The sequence below is a fragment of the Equus quagga genome, chromosome 7 (assembly GCF_021613505.1).
Source record: "Equus quagga isolate Etosha38 chromosome 7, UCLA_HA_Equagga_1.0, whole genome shotgun sequence".
NCBI classification, from domain to species: domain Eukaryota; kingdom Metazoa; phylum Chordata; class Mammalia; order Perissodactyla; family Equidae; genus Equus; species Equus quagga.
Window position 1 is genome coordinate 69,134,904 of NC_060273.1, and position 14,546 is coordinate 69,149,449.

Consider the following 14,546-nt stretch of genomic DNA (forward strand, 5'->3'; position numbering starts at 1 on the left):
TCACTACAGGAAGCTTAGAGGTCTCTGAACTAGTGACAGATTGAGGACAAACCCTGGAAAAAGCTTTGAGTATCTCTATCTTTTGGATAAGCTAATTAATAATCAGAGCAGTTAAGTGTCTTGCCCAAGGAGACTCAGCAGCTGAGTGGCAGCCCAGGATTGCCATCTTTTCACTAAAGAATTTCTAAGGGACAGTGTGCATGTGTCGGGGGGAGGTACTACCGACATTTACCGCATCACCACCTCCTCCAGGAAGTCTTTACAAATCCCCCGGAGGACAATCATTCTCAGTTTCCTCTGGATTCCCAGTTTATTGCTTTTTATGTTCTAGCATTTTGCCCACAGCTCTGCCTTTCCTCTGGACTGTGCACTCCCCCGAGCCAAGCAGGAATACCGTCCCTCTGGAGTCACCTGGTCCAGGTTCGAATCCCGACTTCACAATTGACTAGCTGTGCGACCTTGGTTATAGAACTGAATTTCTCTGGGCTCTCTTCCCTCCAGAAAGTGACCAAGTAGGGTCACCGACCTGATGGGGCTACTGAGGAACGGAATCTGATCAGGCCGATAAAGGGCTTGGCCCCAAGTTTGTCAAGCCTCAATGCTCTGTTTCTCAACAAAGCTTCGGCGAGTAGTAGTAATTTGGGGGGTAAGTGTTCAGAACTGGGAGGCGGGAGCCCTGACTTCCAGCCCTGAATGGCCGCGTGACCTTGGCCAAATCCCCCTCCTCTCTCTAGGTCTCGGGTCCGGGGGCTGAGCCGTGACCGAGGTTCTGCCCCCCCACCAAGGCTGGCGACATTCTAAGATTCCAGGAGAGAAGGAACTTGGCGGGGGGGTGGGGGGGGGTTGGCGGGGCGAGCCCGATTGGCCCCTGCGCGCCACGTGTCGGCCCCGGAGCGCAGGCTGTGCTCCCCGCCCGCCCCGCGCCGCGCCGCTGCTGCTCGGCTAACGGGCTCCCACTCGGCGAGCTGTGTCCTCGCGTCCGGCTGCCCGGCTGTCCGGCTGCCCCTCCGCGCCAGGAGGCCTCCGCCGCGCGGTGAGTGGGTCGAGGCTGGGGAGAGGATCACGCCGGGGGACCGCCTCCGGGGGCTGCAGGGACGCGGGGGCGAGCCCTAAACGCCCAGTCATCGCGGGCCGCGGGCTCCGGGGAGGGGGCGCCCGGGAGCAGGAGGGGCGCGGGCAGGTGCGGGCGCGGGGCGCGGGCACCGAGGGCGCGGTTACCCGAGAGGGGCGCGGGCTGGGTGTGTCCGGGGGGCAGCAGGCGGAGACGCGGAGGCGGACTGCGCTCAGGCTGGGGGAGGGGAGGAGTGAGGCGGGGGAGGGGGCCGGCTCTGCAGAGGGTGTGGTCTAGGGGCGGCTGGCCCCGTAGTGAGGCCGCGCCGGCTGCGGGCTGCGGGCTGCGGGTTTGGGGAAGGGTGCGGAGCCTGGAGAGACTTTGAGGGTCTGCGGTTGGGGGCAACTGCATGGGAGTCTTAAGGACCCGCAGAGAAGGGTGTGGCCGAGGCCGAAGACAGAGGGTGTGAAGAGTCAGACCCCCCAGCCGCTTATGAAATGGCTTGTGTGTATGTTGGGGGGAGGGCTCTCAGGGTCCAAGCTGATGAAGGACTGGCTGTCCATACCTCAGGCCCTCAAGGACCCTCCTGCCCCCTTCGGATCACTGCTTGCCTAGAAAGGAGACTCCCAAGTGGGCTGCAAGGGCCCTGTGGTAGGGCACAGCCCCACCCTTCTTCCTGCTCTCCGGAAGCCCAGTTTACGCCTTCCCAAAGCTTGGGGGCTTCAGATGACTCCCAGAATACCAGCACAGGCTGAAATACCCTGAGTACGAATCCCGGCTCCGTCAACTTGGAGTGTGACCTCTAATCAGTAGCTGTCCCTCTCTGAGCCTCAATTTCCCTCTCCAGTCCTGGGCTGCTAAACGCAGCCCCTCTCAGATGAAACAATGGCTGTGAAAACCGATTAATTTGTCAGCTGCAAGGAGTGACTACAGGCTTGGGAAAGCTGGCTTTCCCTGGCAGGGCCTCTAAGGGGAAAGGACAGGGGTTCTTTGGGAGGACAGTCAGCCTTTGCTTCCTCCCTCCCCCCTCCTTTTCGCTAGACCCTGGCGGGTCTTCTAGATGATTCCAAATTTGGCCATATGGCTCTTGGGTTTGAGAAAGGACTCTGGTTTCCCCAGAGTCCGCCCTTTTCCCTCACTTCCCCCTCCTCCCCTGCTCCAAGCACACCTTAAATTGGTGGCTCCACTGACCTAGCGGGCATATCCTGACCTGCTCAGCCCTTCCCCTTCCAGGTGAATGGCCGACATTGCTTCAGCTCCCACGGACCCTGCCCTTCTGCCTGGCAGGCCCTGTGCCGTGCAGAGGGCACTGGCCTGGGGGTCACTGGAAAGCTGGGGTTACAGTTCCAGGTGCTGGCGGTGCTCCAGCGAGCCCGTTCCCTCTCTGGGCCTTAGTTACCCATCTGTAGCAAAGTCTGCTCAATTGGCTGCCGCTTCCAGGGCTGGTATTTTAGAATTCAACTCTTCTAAGATTTAAGATTCTGGGAGTTGGGTGGGGCTGGGGAGGGAGGCAGAGGCCTCCACCCCCCTCTGCAGCTGTGACAGTCACTCACCCATCTTCCTCTGCCTTCCGCCCTTTGTTCCCAAGGCACCAGCTGCTGGGACACTCAAAATATTTGCTGTTTCTGAGTTAAGGGCACCAGCTGTTGCTGGAGCAGAGTATGGATGTGAATGTGCAGAGGAGGGGGCTGCCCCTGGAAAGTTGGGGACCTGGTGGGGGAGCTCTGCAGTGCTGGCGGTGTCTGCAGCATCTGCACTGCGGCACCCAGAGGGAGCCCTGGGCCACCCGGCTGCAGCCCAGCCCCAGCCCCTGCCCTGCCGCTAAGCAGCTGGGTGCCCTGGGCACACTCCTGCTCCTCTGGGCTTTAGTCCCTTCCTCTCTCGGGGGTAAGGGATGTGCCCAGGGCACCCAGCTGGTACAAATGGGTTGCAGCTGCACGGCTCTTCTTGTTGTACTATTCTAGGATTTTCTGGGGAGGTCCAGTGGTATCACCAGCCTCACCCCACCCAACCTTTCCAAGATACTTCCTGGGGGGGACAAAGAGCAGGATGTGGTCTCTATCTTGATTTCTGAACATGTATGTCCACCCGCCACCACCCTGCAACAGAGGAGAGGAAGTGTGTGTGCGGGGTGCCTTGATGCTTATAAACTTTGTGGTTTGGAATCCAGCCACACTCCATTTCCTCTCCTCCTGGGCTCAGAAGCCCCCACAGATCCTGGTCAGGGAGGAGTGACTGTCCTTAGGTTCTTGGAGCCTCAGCACCCTCTTCTGTAGAGTGAGGGTGAGGTTGATACCCACCCTCATGAGATTACAAGATGGCAGATGTGAAAGTGCTTTGTAAACTGTAGAGTACTGTGTGCTGAGAAGCAAGTACTGCTGTTGTCATCTCGGAAGGGTGTGGTGCTTGAGAAGGCAAATGACCTGAACCTCAGTTCCTCATCTGTAAAATGGGTATGCTGGTACTGCTTAAATAATAATAAAATAGCAACCTCTTATTACTTGAACCCTTCTAACTTGCCCTGGTTCCACCCTTGATGTGTTAGATGCTCTCACCATGCCCATTTTGCAGATGTGGAAATGGGCCGTCAAAAGTTTAGGGAAGAAATAATATTAACACTTACATGGTGTCCTGTGTGCCGGGGCCTCTTCTAAGCACTAGAAATGTCTTAATTCTGCTCATCCTCACCACGGCTCCTCTGCAGTAGCACTGTTTTTATCCCACACTTTACATTTGAGCCTAAGTACTTGCCCACGGCCACACAGCTTCTAAAGAGCAGGCCAGGCTTCAGGCTCAGCCACGCTGGCTCCAGCCTCTGTACTGTGATACACTACACTTTGCTGTCCCTCACACAAGTGACCTGAGCTGGGCTTCAAACCCAGGCCAGTCCAATTTCCAAACCCAGGGCAGCCCAGTAATCTCCTGGGGCCTTATCCAGCCCAAGGATCAATGGTTCTGGGTCAGGAGAGGGAAAGGCGCTGCTCTCTAAGAAATCCGAGTGCCTCCTTCTGGGGGGTTTGCCCAGGCGCAAGGCCAGAAGTGGCATTGACTCCAGCTTCACCAAAGGCGAGGCTTCTAGAGGGTGGTGGGGCTGGTCCGAGTGTCTTCCTGCGGGCTGAGGGAGGAGCCATCAGGAAAAGGGGCAGGGAAGGGTCTAGATTTTATAAGCCAAGGCCTCTGACATGGGGTGCATACGCCCTGGGGGCCGCTAAAGATGATTTCCTGGGGCACAGGAAGAAACTATTAGACCTCTTATCATATATGCTTTTAATCTCATGCTTAAAGAGTATATTTTTGTTTATCATAATGAATGCTTAATTTTTTTTCTGTTGTTACTGGTGGTGTATAGGATCAAAAAACCCTGCAGATTACTGCACTAGGTTGCCAGCTTCATGGGGGCGGGAGGTCCATCTGTCTCATTTTCTGTTCTACTCCCAACTCCTACCAGTGGGCATGCTGGAGATGCTCAGTACATATTTTTTTTGAAAATGAGCCCCTGCTTAATGACTAATTTTCTCTGTGACCTTGGGCATCTTACTTACCCCCTCGAGGTATTTCCTGTCTGGGCTATATAACAAGGAATAAAGCACAGTTTAAAAACCATTAGGCTGGATGGTTCCTTTTATTCTGTGATTTTTTCAAGGGGGTCACTAAAGAAAGCATTAAAACAACTCAGTGCATTTCACTCCACAGTCCTTCTGAGCCACACCCCGTGGTAGGGATGCAACAAAGTAGCATATCGTACAATAATTTTTAAGGAAGGGTAAAATAATAACTCACACAGGTATAAAAATGATCATGTGCTAAAGATTTTCTTCTATAGGGGCCGGCCCGGTGGTGCAGCAGTTAAGTTCACACATTCCGCTTCTCTGGGGCCCCGGGGTTCGCTGGTTCAGATCCCAGGTGCAGACATGGCACTGCTAGGCGTCCCACGTATAAAGTAGAGGAAGATGGGCATGGAAGATGGGCTTCCTTAGCAAAAAGAGGAGGATTGGCTGTAGTTAGCTCGGGGCTAAGCTTCCTCAAAAAAAAAAAAAAAAGATTTTCTTCTACTGCTTAATTAATGGCTGGACCAGGCAGAAGAGAATCAGTAGACACCTTTATATTGAAAGGAATGTGCAAATGGAGGCAAACTGGCTTTTCCACCCGAGGGGAAGGGAAGTCACTTGGGCCTTTCCCAGACAGGACAGAATGAGCATGTCTTATAAGAATTATTTTGCGTTACCATCAGTTATCTACAAATTACTGAGCTGTGAAGGAGCTCAAAGACAAAGAAAGACTAAAATCAAATAATCTGGAGAGTCGGAGGTACAGATTCTTTTCTACAACACCTTGGAAGCCAGCAGCTTCCGTCTAGGAGAGGAATGATGCGTCTGCAGTGGTTGACCCAGGCCAGTCAAGTGTAGGTGGTTTAAAGTACTGGGGGGTTCAAGGAGGGGAAGTCCCTCCTGGCTTCCTAGAAGAGTTGGCAGAATCACCTAGAAAAGTTTTAAAAAATTACCACAACTCAGGCCTCACCCCAGAACCGTTGAATCGGAATCTCTGGAGGTTGACCTTACACTTTGGTAAGTTTGAAAAACTCCCCAGGTGGTCGTGATGAAGCCAGAATGGAAAAAGCACTGGTTTTGATGCCGGAGGGCTGAATGGAAAATACTGGTGGGAGAGATTCCTGGTTTAGGGGGGAGAGGGTGTGGTGGTTGGTGAAGGGGAGGAAGATGAAGGCAGGTAAGTCAAGAAGGATACCAAGGGCCTTGAATGCTGAGCTAAGAAGGCCTGCATTGAAGGGGACCGTTGGGGAAGAGTGAGTGGGCAAAGCAGTGACACGGCTCAGGTTGGAGTTCCCTGGGTCCTCCTGGGGCACAGAAGTCTGGGTGACTTTTTGCATCATCTTCCAGGCTATTTTTTAACTTTTCTCAAATTGCCTTCACCACACACGCCTGGTTTCACCCCCTTGCACTCAACAGCTCCTCCCTCCCTAAAAGTGCATTCTAGTCCTCCACAGCCCACCAGCTACCTTTTGAGGACAAAAATTCTTTTTCTTATGCTGGTGTTGCTGTTCTGCCTGACATCCCCTCTCTCTCCTCCTTCCTCGGCTTCCTTCCGTTGAGTCCACACTCTTCACCGTGTATTTCAACAAGCCCAAGTCCCTAATATGTGTCTTAACTTTATGTATGCATAACAGACATAAAAAATGGAACACACAAGGACAAGACAAAAAAATTTAGAGAGGTGTAATATTCTCGTCCTGCAGCCCAGTGAACTGTGGTGCCCAGGACCCCACGAGGGAGACCACTGCTCTAATAATGCTGGTTGTGATAACAGAAGCCACCACTTTTTAAACATTTAATCTGTAACTGGTCGTTCCAGTTTTATACCATGCCAGTATTTTACCTACGATACTTCATTGAATTGTCACAAAAATCTTATGAGATTGTCATTTCAGAGATGAAGGAACTGAGTCAGAAGAAATAACATAACTCACCCAAGGTCGTAAACTAAGAATTTGCAATGTCAGGATTTGAACTCAGGCCATGACTGCAAAGCTTGCATTTCTTATTATAATGTCATACTGCCTCCCTTGTAAATGTTTGGATTTATCATAATAAAAGCTACCATTTGTTGAGCCTTCACTCTGTGCCAAGCACCGTGCTAAAGGCTCTTCATCCATTGTTTCATTTATTTCTCAATACATGGAGGGTTTTTTTTTTTTTGGGAGGTGAGGAAGATTGGCCCTGAACCAACATCTGTGCCAGTCTTCCTGTATTTTATATGTGGGATGCTGCCACAGCATGACTTGTTGAGTGGTGTGTAGGTCCATGCCTGGAATCTGAACCTGTGAACCCCTGGGCCGCAGAAGCAGAGTGTACAAACTTAACCACTACGTCCCCGGGCCAGCCCCTGGAGATATTTTTTTTATATGCATTTTGCAGATGTGGAATTGAGATTTAATTAAGGTAATTTACCTAAACCACAAACTGGTAAGAGGCAGAGCTGTGACTCCCAGGTAGGTCTGATCTCCAGGCCTCTGTCTCTTGCATGACTTGGACAAGACCCCATCCCTGTCCAGCTCTCAGTTTCCACCAACTCTCTGGTTGGGCAATGGTGAGCCTCAGGTCCTCCAGCTCTGGTGTCTTCTCTACCCCAGACCTTCCTCCTAGAGTCAGTCCTGAGCTCCCAAGAGGAAGGAAGTAGTGTGATTGCTTGCAGTCTAAAGGTCTAAGGTGGGGGTGGTCACATCTGCAAAAGCCCCCAGGCAACCCTACCCTTGAATGGGTTCTGGAATGATCAGTCCTCTTAGATATCCAGGTCAGAAGAGATTCAGGGTTCCTGGGAGGAGAGAGGCGCACATCTAGAGTGGCCATAGCTGCCAGCCTTTAGAAGCTGTTTCAACCAAGGTGATGAAACTTGCATATGGGCTGGGAGGGCTGGAGATAGAGAGGAATCCTGTGACCGGGATGCAGGGGGACCCTCCTAGGACTGATATTCTGAGATTTTGCTGTGAAAATCCCTGGTTGAAATCTATAAAAGCCTCCCACGTCCACGCTGGATTTCCCAAAGAGGGAGCGGTGTTATTCCCATTATACAGATGTAGAAACTGAGGTCCAGAGATAGAACTGGCTTGTCTGAGATTACAGACAGATGGGAACCAGAACCAGGGTCTTTTCCCATGAACTCTTCCTAACGTCCCATTGCAGCCCTGGCCCAAGGCTGTGTGGAGGCCTGTTATGACCTGGAGCCGGGAGTCAGGAGGCTGGCTGTTGTCTGGGCCCTGGCAAGTCACTTATCCTCCCTGACATGGCTTCACCCCGTCTCGAAAATGAGGGGCTTGGAGGAGTGGCTCACCAGGGGCCCTCTGGGATTCTGAAACATTGGATATAAAACATTTATGTAACAGCCAGTTTGAGAAGTGTGGTGTGGGTTGCTCTGGGAGGGATCAGAGCCCCTTGCAAAGCCAGGGTGGAAGGCGCCGCTGTGACAAGCTGCAGAGCTTCCCTGAGCCTCAGAGGAGGGGCTGTGGGAGTCCAGCCCCCTAAACTGCAGGCTGAGCATCTAGTTCTGGAGGAAGCTTGCTTCTCATGTGCCCACAAGACTCACATCCACCGCTCTTGGAGCCGAGAGTATTTTCCCAAAGCCTCCGAGGCCCCTCCTCTGAGCCGTCTCTCCTTGGAAGGGGCTCTGGTCCAGATAGGCCTGGGCTGCAGCCAGCAGCTGAAGTTTCCAGCAACAAGGCCAAAGGAGAATGCTTTGAGGCTGGAGGTGCAGGTGACAGGCCTCAGCTGGCTTCTTGGGCCTCCTGAGGTCCCTGTTTGTCTGCCGGCCCTGGGACTCCCTCACTCTCTGCCCAGGCCTGAGGAAACCCAGAGCTGGCTCCCGGCCAGACCCGGGAGGCAGTGTGGGCCCCTGTCCGCTGTCAGGGGCAGTTTCCATTTCCTGGTGAGGGCTGCAGTTTGCCTCAGGGGCCCCTGGTTGTCAGGGGAACCGCAGGTTTTCCTCGAACTCCCCTGTGGCTGCAGGCCGATCTCTGTCCGTCTCGTGTCTGTCTGCTGACTGCAGTTTGGAGGCCTCGTAATCAGGCAGTGGGGACACAAGGGCAAACCCGACAAAGCCCTGTCCTCGGAACTTCCCACAGCGAATGCCACCATTTATTGAGAACATCTCTCGGCCGGGCCTCGTGTGCTCTGCCCTTGACCTAAGTTATGGCTCATCCTCCAGCAAGCCTACGAGGCAGGACAGGGAAAGCCCCAATTTCGCCCTTGAGATAACCTTGAACTCAGCGATGAGCAGGATGCTCAAGGTCACACAGCTAATAAATGACAAAATGGATTTGAATCCAGACCTGTCTGACTGCAACACCCGTGTTCTCCCCACTGTGTCACCCCACGTGTGACCCCAGAGTGAGAGCAGGATTGTGGACTGGGGTCAGGGCCCGATCTCCCGTAAGTATTTAGTGGGGGGCGTGGTCTGTGGAGAACTGGAAGGCGGAGCTGAAACGTCTCCTTGGTCTCTCCCCTCTCCTAGTTCAGCTCCTTGTAGGTCTTACTGAGTAAGTCTGGTAGTTATTTTTACTTTTAAAAACTAATATGTAGACATGGTTAATAAAGATGGAATTGTGCCGTCCTGACTAAACCGGAAAGCGCCGGTCCTTTCTGCTCCTCTAACCCTGAGAAGATGCTTCCCTTGTGTCTTTGCTGTCCTGCTGTGGGTGCTCACTAGCCCAGCCCCTCCCCGTGCTCTTCCCCTTTCCAAACCAGTTACGTCCCTTTTCTCATTTCTTTTTCGGTGAGATATCTTTGTTTCTTATTCCTTCACTGTAGACCCCACTCCTGACACCCCCCGCAGTGAGATCCTGTGTCCTGTTTGTTCAGTCACACCCCACCCCCCATGACCTTCTGTCCCATCAGAGAAAAGTCCAAAGTCTTCACAGTGGACGCAGGCGCTGTCCCCGACCCCCATCCCAACAGTGTCCCCACCCCCATTCTCTGTTTCCACATCGCCACACCGAGCTCCTTGACCGCACTGCCCGCAGGTGTCCACGTGGGTCATGAGACCCTCTGACCACTCCACCTGGGACTGACCCCTTGTCACTCACTTCTGACCAAGCTTCATCTTTTCTCCTTCGTTCTTATCGCAGCCTGATGTACGTCTGCATTTGTTATTCTTTCCCATTCCAGAGTAGGCCCAGAAAAGCAGAGTTTTTAAAAGCTCTTTTGTTTACTGCTGTGTGGTGCCTGACTCGAGCAGATGGTGAAGAAGTGTTCACTGCCTTACCCAGGAACTATGGACAGCCCTTTAGATATTTGCACCAGGGGACCCGCAGCCCCTTGGCTCTGCTCTTCTGCAGACCCTCAAGCCCTGGGCTCTGAAACCGTCCTTGGTGACTTGGAAGGAGAACACGTGTGGTGCAGATAGCATGGACTCTGGAATCAGCACTTCGTTGAGTTCACTTCTAAGCTGTGTGACCTTGGGCAAATTATTTAACCCCCTGACCCTCCATCCTCGGTTCCCTCCTTTATAGAAAAGGGGAATCTGATGCTGGGAAGGATGGCTGCGAGGATTAAGGGAGACAACATCTGGGGAAGTGCCCTACGCAGCCTGGAGGAGTCACGTGGTCAGTGGTGGTGCCCACTCCCCCTCTCTGTTCCAAGTCCCTTTTCCATCATGGTGTGAGTGTCTGGACACCTGCTATCTATGGGTTGTCCTCTGAAAAGTGCATCTGGCCCTGAGCCAGGTCTCTGGGCGTAATTTAACCTGAAGGGCTGGAGGCAGCTGGAAGACAGCAGCGGACGTATATGCCCTTGGGAGAAAGGAAGGGTGAGGAAATTTGGGGGAAAGAATGAAGGAAACAGGGCCAGCCCTGGTGGCCTAGTGGTTAAGTTAGGCGTGTTCTGCTTTGGTGGCCTGGGTCTGGTTCCCAGGCATGGACCTACACCACTTGTCAGTGGCCTTGTGGTGGTGGCCCACATACAAAATTAAGGGAGATTGGCACAGGTATTAGCTCAGGGCCAATCTTCCTCAGCAAAAAAAAAAGAAAGAAAGAAAATAAGACAGCAGAGCACAGGGGAGTCTCATGAGATGTCTTTCTTCTCCACAGTGTTTCCTGCTACAGAAACTGAGACCATGGCCAAACCAGGACAGGTAAGGAATCTCTCCCCTCCGAGGCTGTTCTCTGCCTTCCCTGGGTCTGGGCTCCTCCCTGAGTCACTAGGCCTGCTGGAGAGATCCCTGGTACCTTCAGCCTGAAAGGAGCAGGATAAGTTCTCAGGCTTTCCTTGCTCTTGTTATAAGTCACACCTCTTTCAGATGCAAGTGACTAATGACAAAACACAACATCCTAAGCAGAAAGGATATGTCTTGGCTCACATGACTGAGAAATCCAATGGCTTCAGGTCTGGCTGGATCCAGGGGCCCAAACGATATTGTCAGGATTTGGCCTCTGAGCTGTGCTTCCTCTGGGTGGCTTCATTCTTGGGCAAATTCTTCCCTGCCTGAGCACGCTAGCCAGCAGCAGCTCATTCGCCTGTCTGAGAGTAACAACATAACTTATTCCCCGTGATTCCAAGGAAAGTGCCAGGTCTGGTTTTCATTGGCTGGGCCTGGGTAACTTGGAGCCAGGTGGCAGAGTCAGTCCCAGCTGAACTGAGTGGCCGAAGAGTGGTGCCCCCAGGAATGGAGATGGATAGTGCAGGCAAAAGCATTAGAGGGTCCTCTGCTCTCGAGGTGGACATGTTCCCTGTCACATGCATTTGAGATTCAATTTGCCTGACTTGGAAGATCCCGGTCTTTCGTGCTGTGTGGCCACTTTGCTGGGCAGTAGAATTCGAGGTGCATCAGAGCTTTTACTCCTCTCTGTGGCCAGAGCTGGGTTCTGTCCTTGGTCAGAGCAAGGTGTCATTCTGTGCCAGGGTTTGCTGAGAGTAGTCCCTGTTGGCTGGCCTTAGAGAAAGAGTCGTGGTCACTGTGATGATGGCATCGGAAAGGGAGAATAGAACTAAGGGATGCCTGACTTGGCCCCGTCTGTCCCTCACGTCAGTCACAGAGCTCCTGCCCACAGACATAATACAGGAGCTGTGTGATCTTGGCTGAGTTCTTTACTCTCTCTGGGCCTCAGCTTTCATTATGAGGTGGTTGAGCTTAGTAAAAACTAAACTTTGTCCCTGTCTATTGTCTTGCCACCCAGCGGACAAGGGCCGTAAGGCCCTGTCTAGTCACAGTTCTAGAAGAACGCAGTGTATTATGTGACATAGGATTCGTACTCAAGAGACTCCTAGCCATGGTCACCGTCTCAGCCTCTAAGGAGCATCCTTTGCACAAGTTGCTTCTCCAGCCAGGAGGAGAGAGTGTTAGTGGTTATGGGCAAAGAGCCAGGGCGGAACTTTTGCTGTTCCTCACTTCCCATGTGTTGTCATCCCAGATCTACTTCCTGAGAGGCATTTGAATTACAGGGTTCTAGGTGCCCGAAGTGGACTGATCAGGCCCCAGGAGATCAGAGGGGCCAGGACCCAGGGCGCAGATCTTTTAGACTCCTGGTGCAGTGCTCCCAGACCATGCTGTCTTTCTGGCTGACCTGTGGTTTCTTGTTGCCGTGGACCAGGGGCCAGTAGACATCTTGCAAGCAAGAGTCCCAGGGTGGCAGAGCCTTAGGGGCCGCTCGTCCCATGGAGGGAGTTGGGATCCCCCACGCACGGTGCTGATGCTCTGCTGGGGCAGTAAAGGCAGTGCAGAGGCCTGCCGGTTGGGGTAACAGGAAGCTGCCTGGAGGGAGCTGCTCGGGAAGAGCAAGGGGCTGAGATGGTCTAGGTGGAGCAGATGCTGGGACAGAAGGCCAGAGGGAGGGAATGTCGTGTGCTCAGGGCGGTGAAAGTAATCTGGCGTGCTCAGAGGGCAGGTGTTTCGGGAAGGGGAGGAAGTTCAGAAGACGGTGTGGAGAAGAGCGGGAAAGGTCTTCCTCCATTCAGCCAAAGCTTGTGTCTTTTGCTTCCAGTTTTAGCACCCAATTCTGCTTCTAGTTCCCCCTTCCCAACACACACACATGCACAGAACAAGCCACTCATTCTTTCGTCTGGTCCAGATCACCCCACATTCCTCTTGCTGAGTTCTCTCTGTCTTTCCTTCCAGAACAGGGGGACTTGAGGCCCAAAGATGTAAAGACATAGCGCGGCATCACAGAGAGGTCCCGGAGGCTTGGCTCTGTGGCCTCAGCCTCACAGGGATGGTCTGGGTTCGAATGTGATGATGGGCATATGGAACGCTTGAGGACAGGGCGAGAGGGATGGAGCTGGTACCTGGAGCTCCAGGAGCTGCAGAGACAAGGCCTGAGTCCGGCCCAGGCGAGGCAGCTCTCAGCTGGAGCCCTGGCCGGGCCACCATCTCTTTGGGTGACATCACTTCTGCTCCCGAGAAGCCTCGGGGCTCCTCTAGCAGCAGCCTGGGTGGGGCCCAGGACCATGAAACCCCAAGGCCCAGGCTGCTCACCAGCTGGCACTGTGACCTGCTGAATATTTCAGGGTGGAAAGTGCCTTCTGCTCTGCTTTCCCCTCGCCTCCTACTCATCGTGGGTACCTGAGGCCAGGAACCTGCCTGCTGCAGGAGTGACAGGGAGTCAGTGAGGTGGAGAAGTGGGGACAGCTGCACAGGTGGCGCTTGGAGATGTAAAATTCTCCAAGTTGGTGTGAAGATGACCAGCCATGGGTGATTTGAAGGACCGTCTCTCTGTCTCTGAGTGTGACCCTTGCCAAGGCCCCCTGTGCACCCCCTCTTCTAGTGGCTGTGATCCTATGGGGTCCTGGGATAACTAGTCTGCAGGCAGTTCCCTGGAAGGCTTTATTTTCCTTTGCAAAGACCCACAGGGGAGCCCAGCCTTGCTGCTCGCTAGGCCTGTCTCTGAGGGAACGTCTGATGAAGCCTTGTGTCAGGCAGCAGACTTCCTTCCCCCACGTGGCACTACATCAGCCACAGCCCCTTCCCCACACCCTGCCCAACCACTGCGCTGTGCCAGGAGGGAGGGGGAGGAGGTGGAGGAGCAGCAACAGGAAAGAGGGGCATCAGCTCCCTGCTGAGACCTCTGCCTTTCCTCCTGGGGACACGCTTCCACCCTCTCCTCTTCTCCTTACCTCCTGGTAACCTCCAATCCCACGATCATGGCGGCTTTGGGCATCCACACTGAGCACTGGAGACTCTGGGCTGGCTGCCCTGCATGTTGCTTGCCTGCTCTTGCCTCTCTGTGAAGCCTTTTCCCTCCCCCAACCCCTTGGGGCCAGCTGCTGCTCATCTTTTAGGACACAGCTTAGTCTTCACCTCCAAGAAGTCGTCTTTGATCTGCTGAGAATATATTCACAGTCATATTCCATCCATGCACCCGTCCGTCTCGGAACAAATATTTAGTGAGTGCCTGGTTGTGCCAAGCCCTGGGGAGTTCATCAGTGAGCAAGGCAGACTCTCAGAGCTTTCTAGAGGGAATTTCTCTTTCCTGGCTCCCGTGTTACCCTTAGCATAGTATCTACCACACTGTGTTGTAGTTGGAATTGTCATGATCTCCCGGCCAGGCTGTGAGCTCTTAGTGGTCCCTGGTCCTAGCATTATGCAGGTGCTCAGGAAACGTTGCGTGAATGAATGAGTGGCATGGTAGCCTGAGGTGCCCTGGAAGCGTGAGTGTCCAAGACAGCGAGAAGCACTTAGGGTCTCACGGGTTGGATGGATTGCTGCCTATTGATAGCCTTGAAAATGGGCTCAGAATGGCACAGAGAGGACATGGGCCTGCCTAGAAGGAGCCAGCTCCAGCAGAGGAGGCAAATGGTACAGGATCCAAGGGGAGGAACAGACGGACGTTGCTAATGAGGGGAGAAGCCCTGGGCTGTGTGATGTTGTCCCTTCCTCACTCAAGGCCCCACCTGGATGGAATCTGAGGGGAAGGGAGAGAGCCTGATCTGTTGGAAAGAACCTTGGGTTCTCTTCCTAGCTGGGCCTCTGACTTGCTATGTGGTCTTGGATATGTCAC

General features: G+C 53.5%; 1 protein-coding gene across 2 annotated transcripts in view; it reads left to right on the forward strand.

The window, feature by feature from the left end:
• The first annotated feature begins 892 nt into the window (after positions 1-892).
• ANXA6 (annexin A6) overlaps positions 893-14,546 on the forward strand; it is a 49,650-nt gene continuing 35,996 nt past the window's right edge. For both annotated transcript variants that reach the window (XM_046667253.1, XM_046667254.1), the window contains exons 1-2: positions 893-1,033; positions 10,644-10,687. In XM_046667253.1, coding sequence (XP_046523209.1) covers positions 10,670-10,687 — 18 coding nt within the window. In that variant the 5' untranslated portion in view covers positions 893-1,033; positions 10,644-10,669. The remainder of the gene's footprint in view (positions 1,034-10,643; positions 10,688-14,546) is intronic.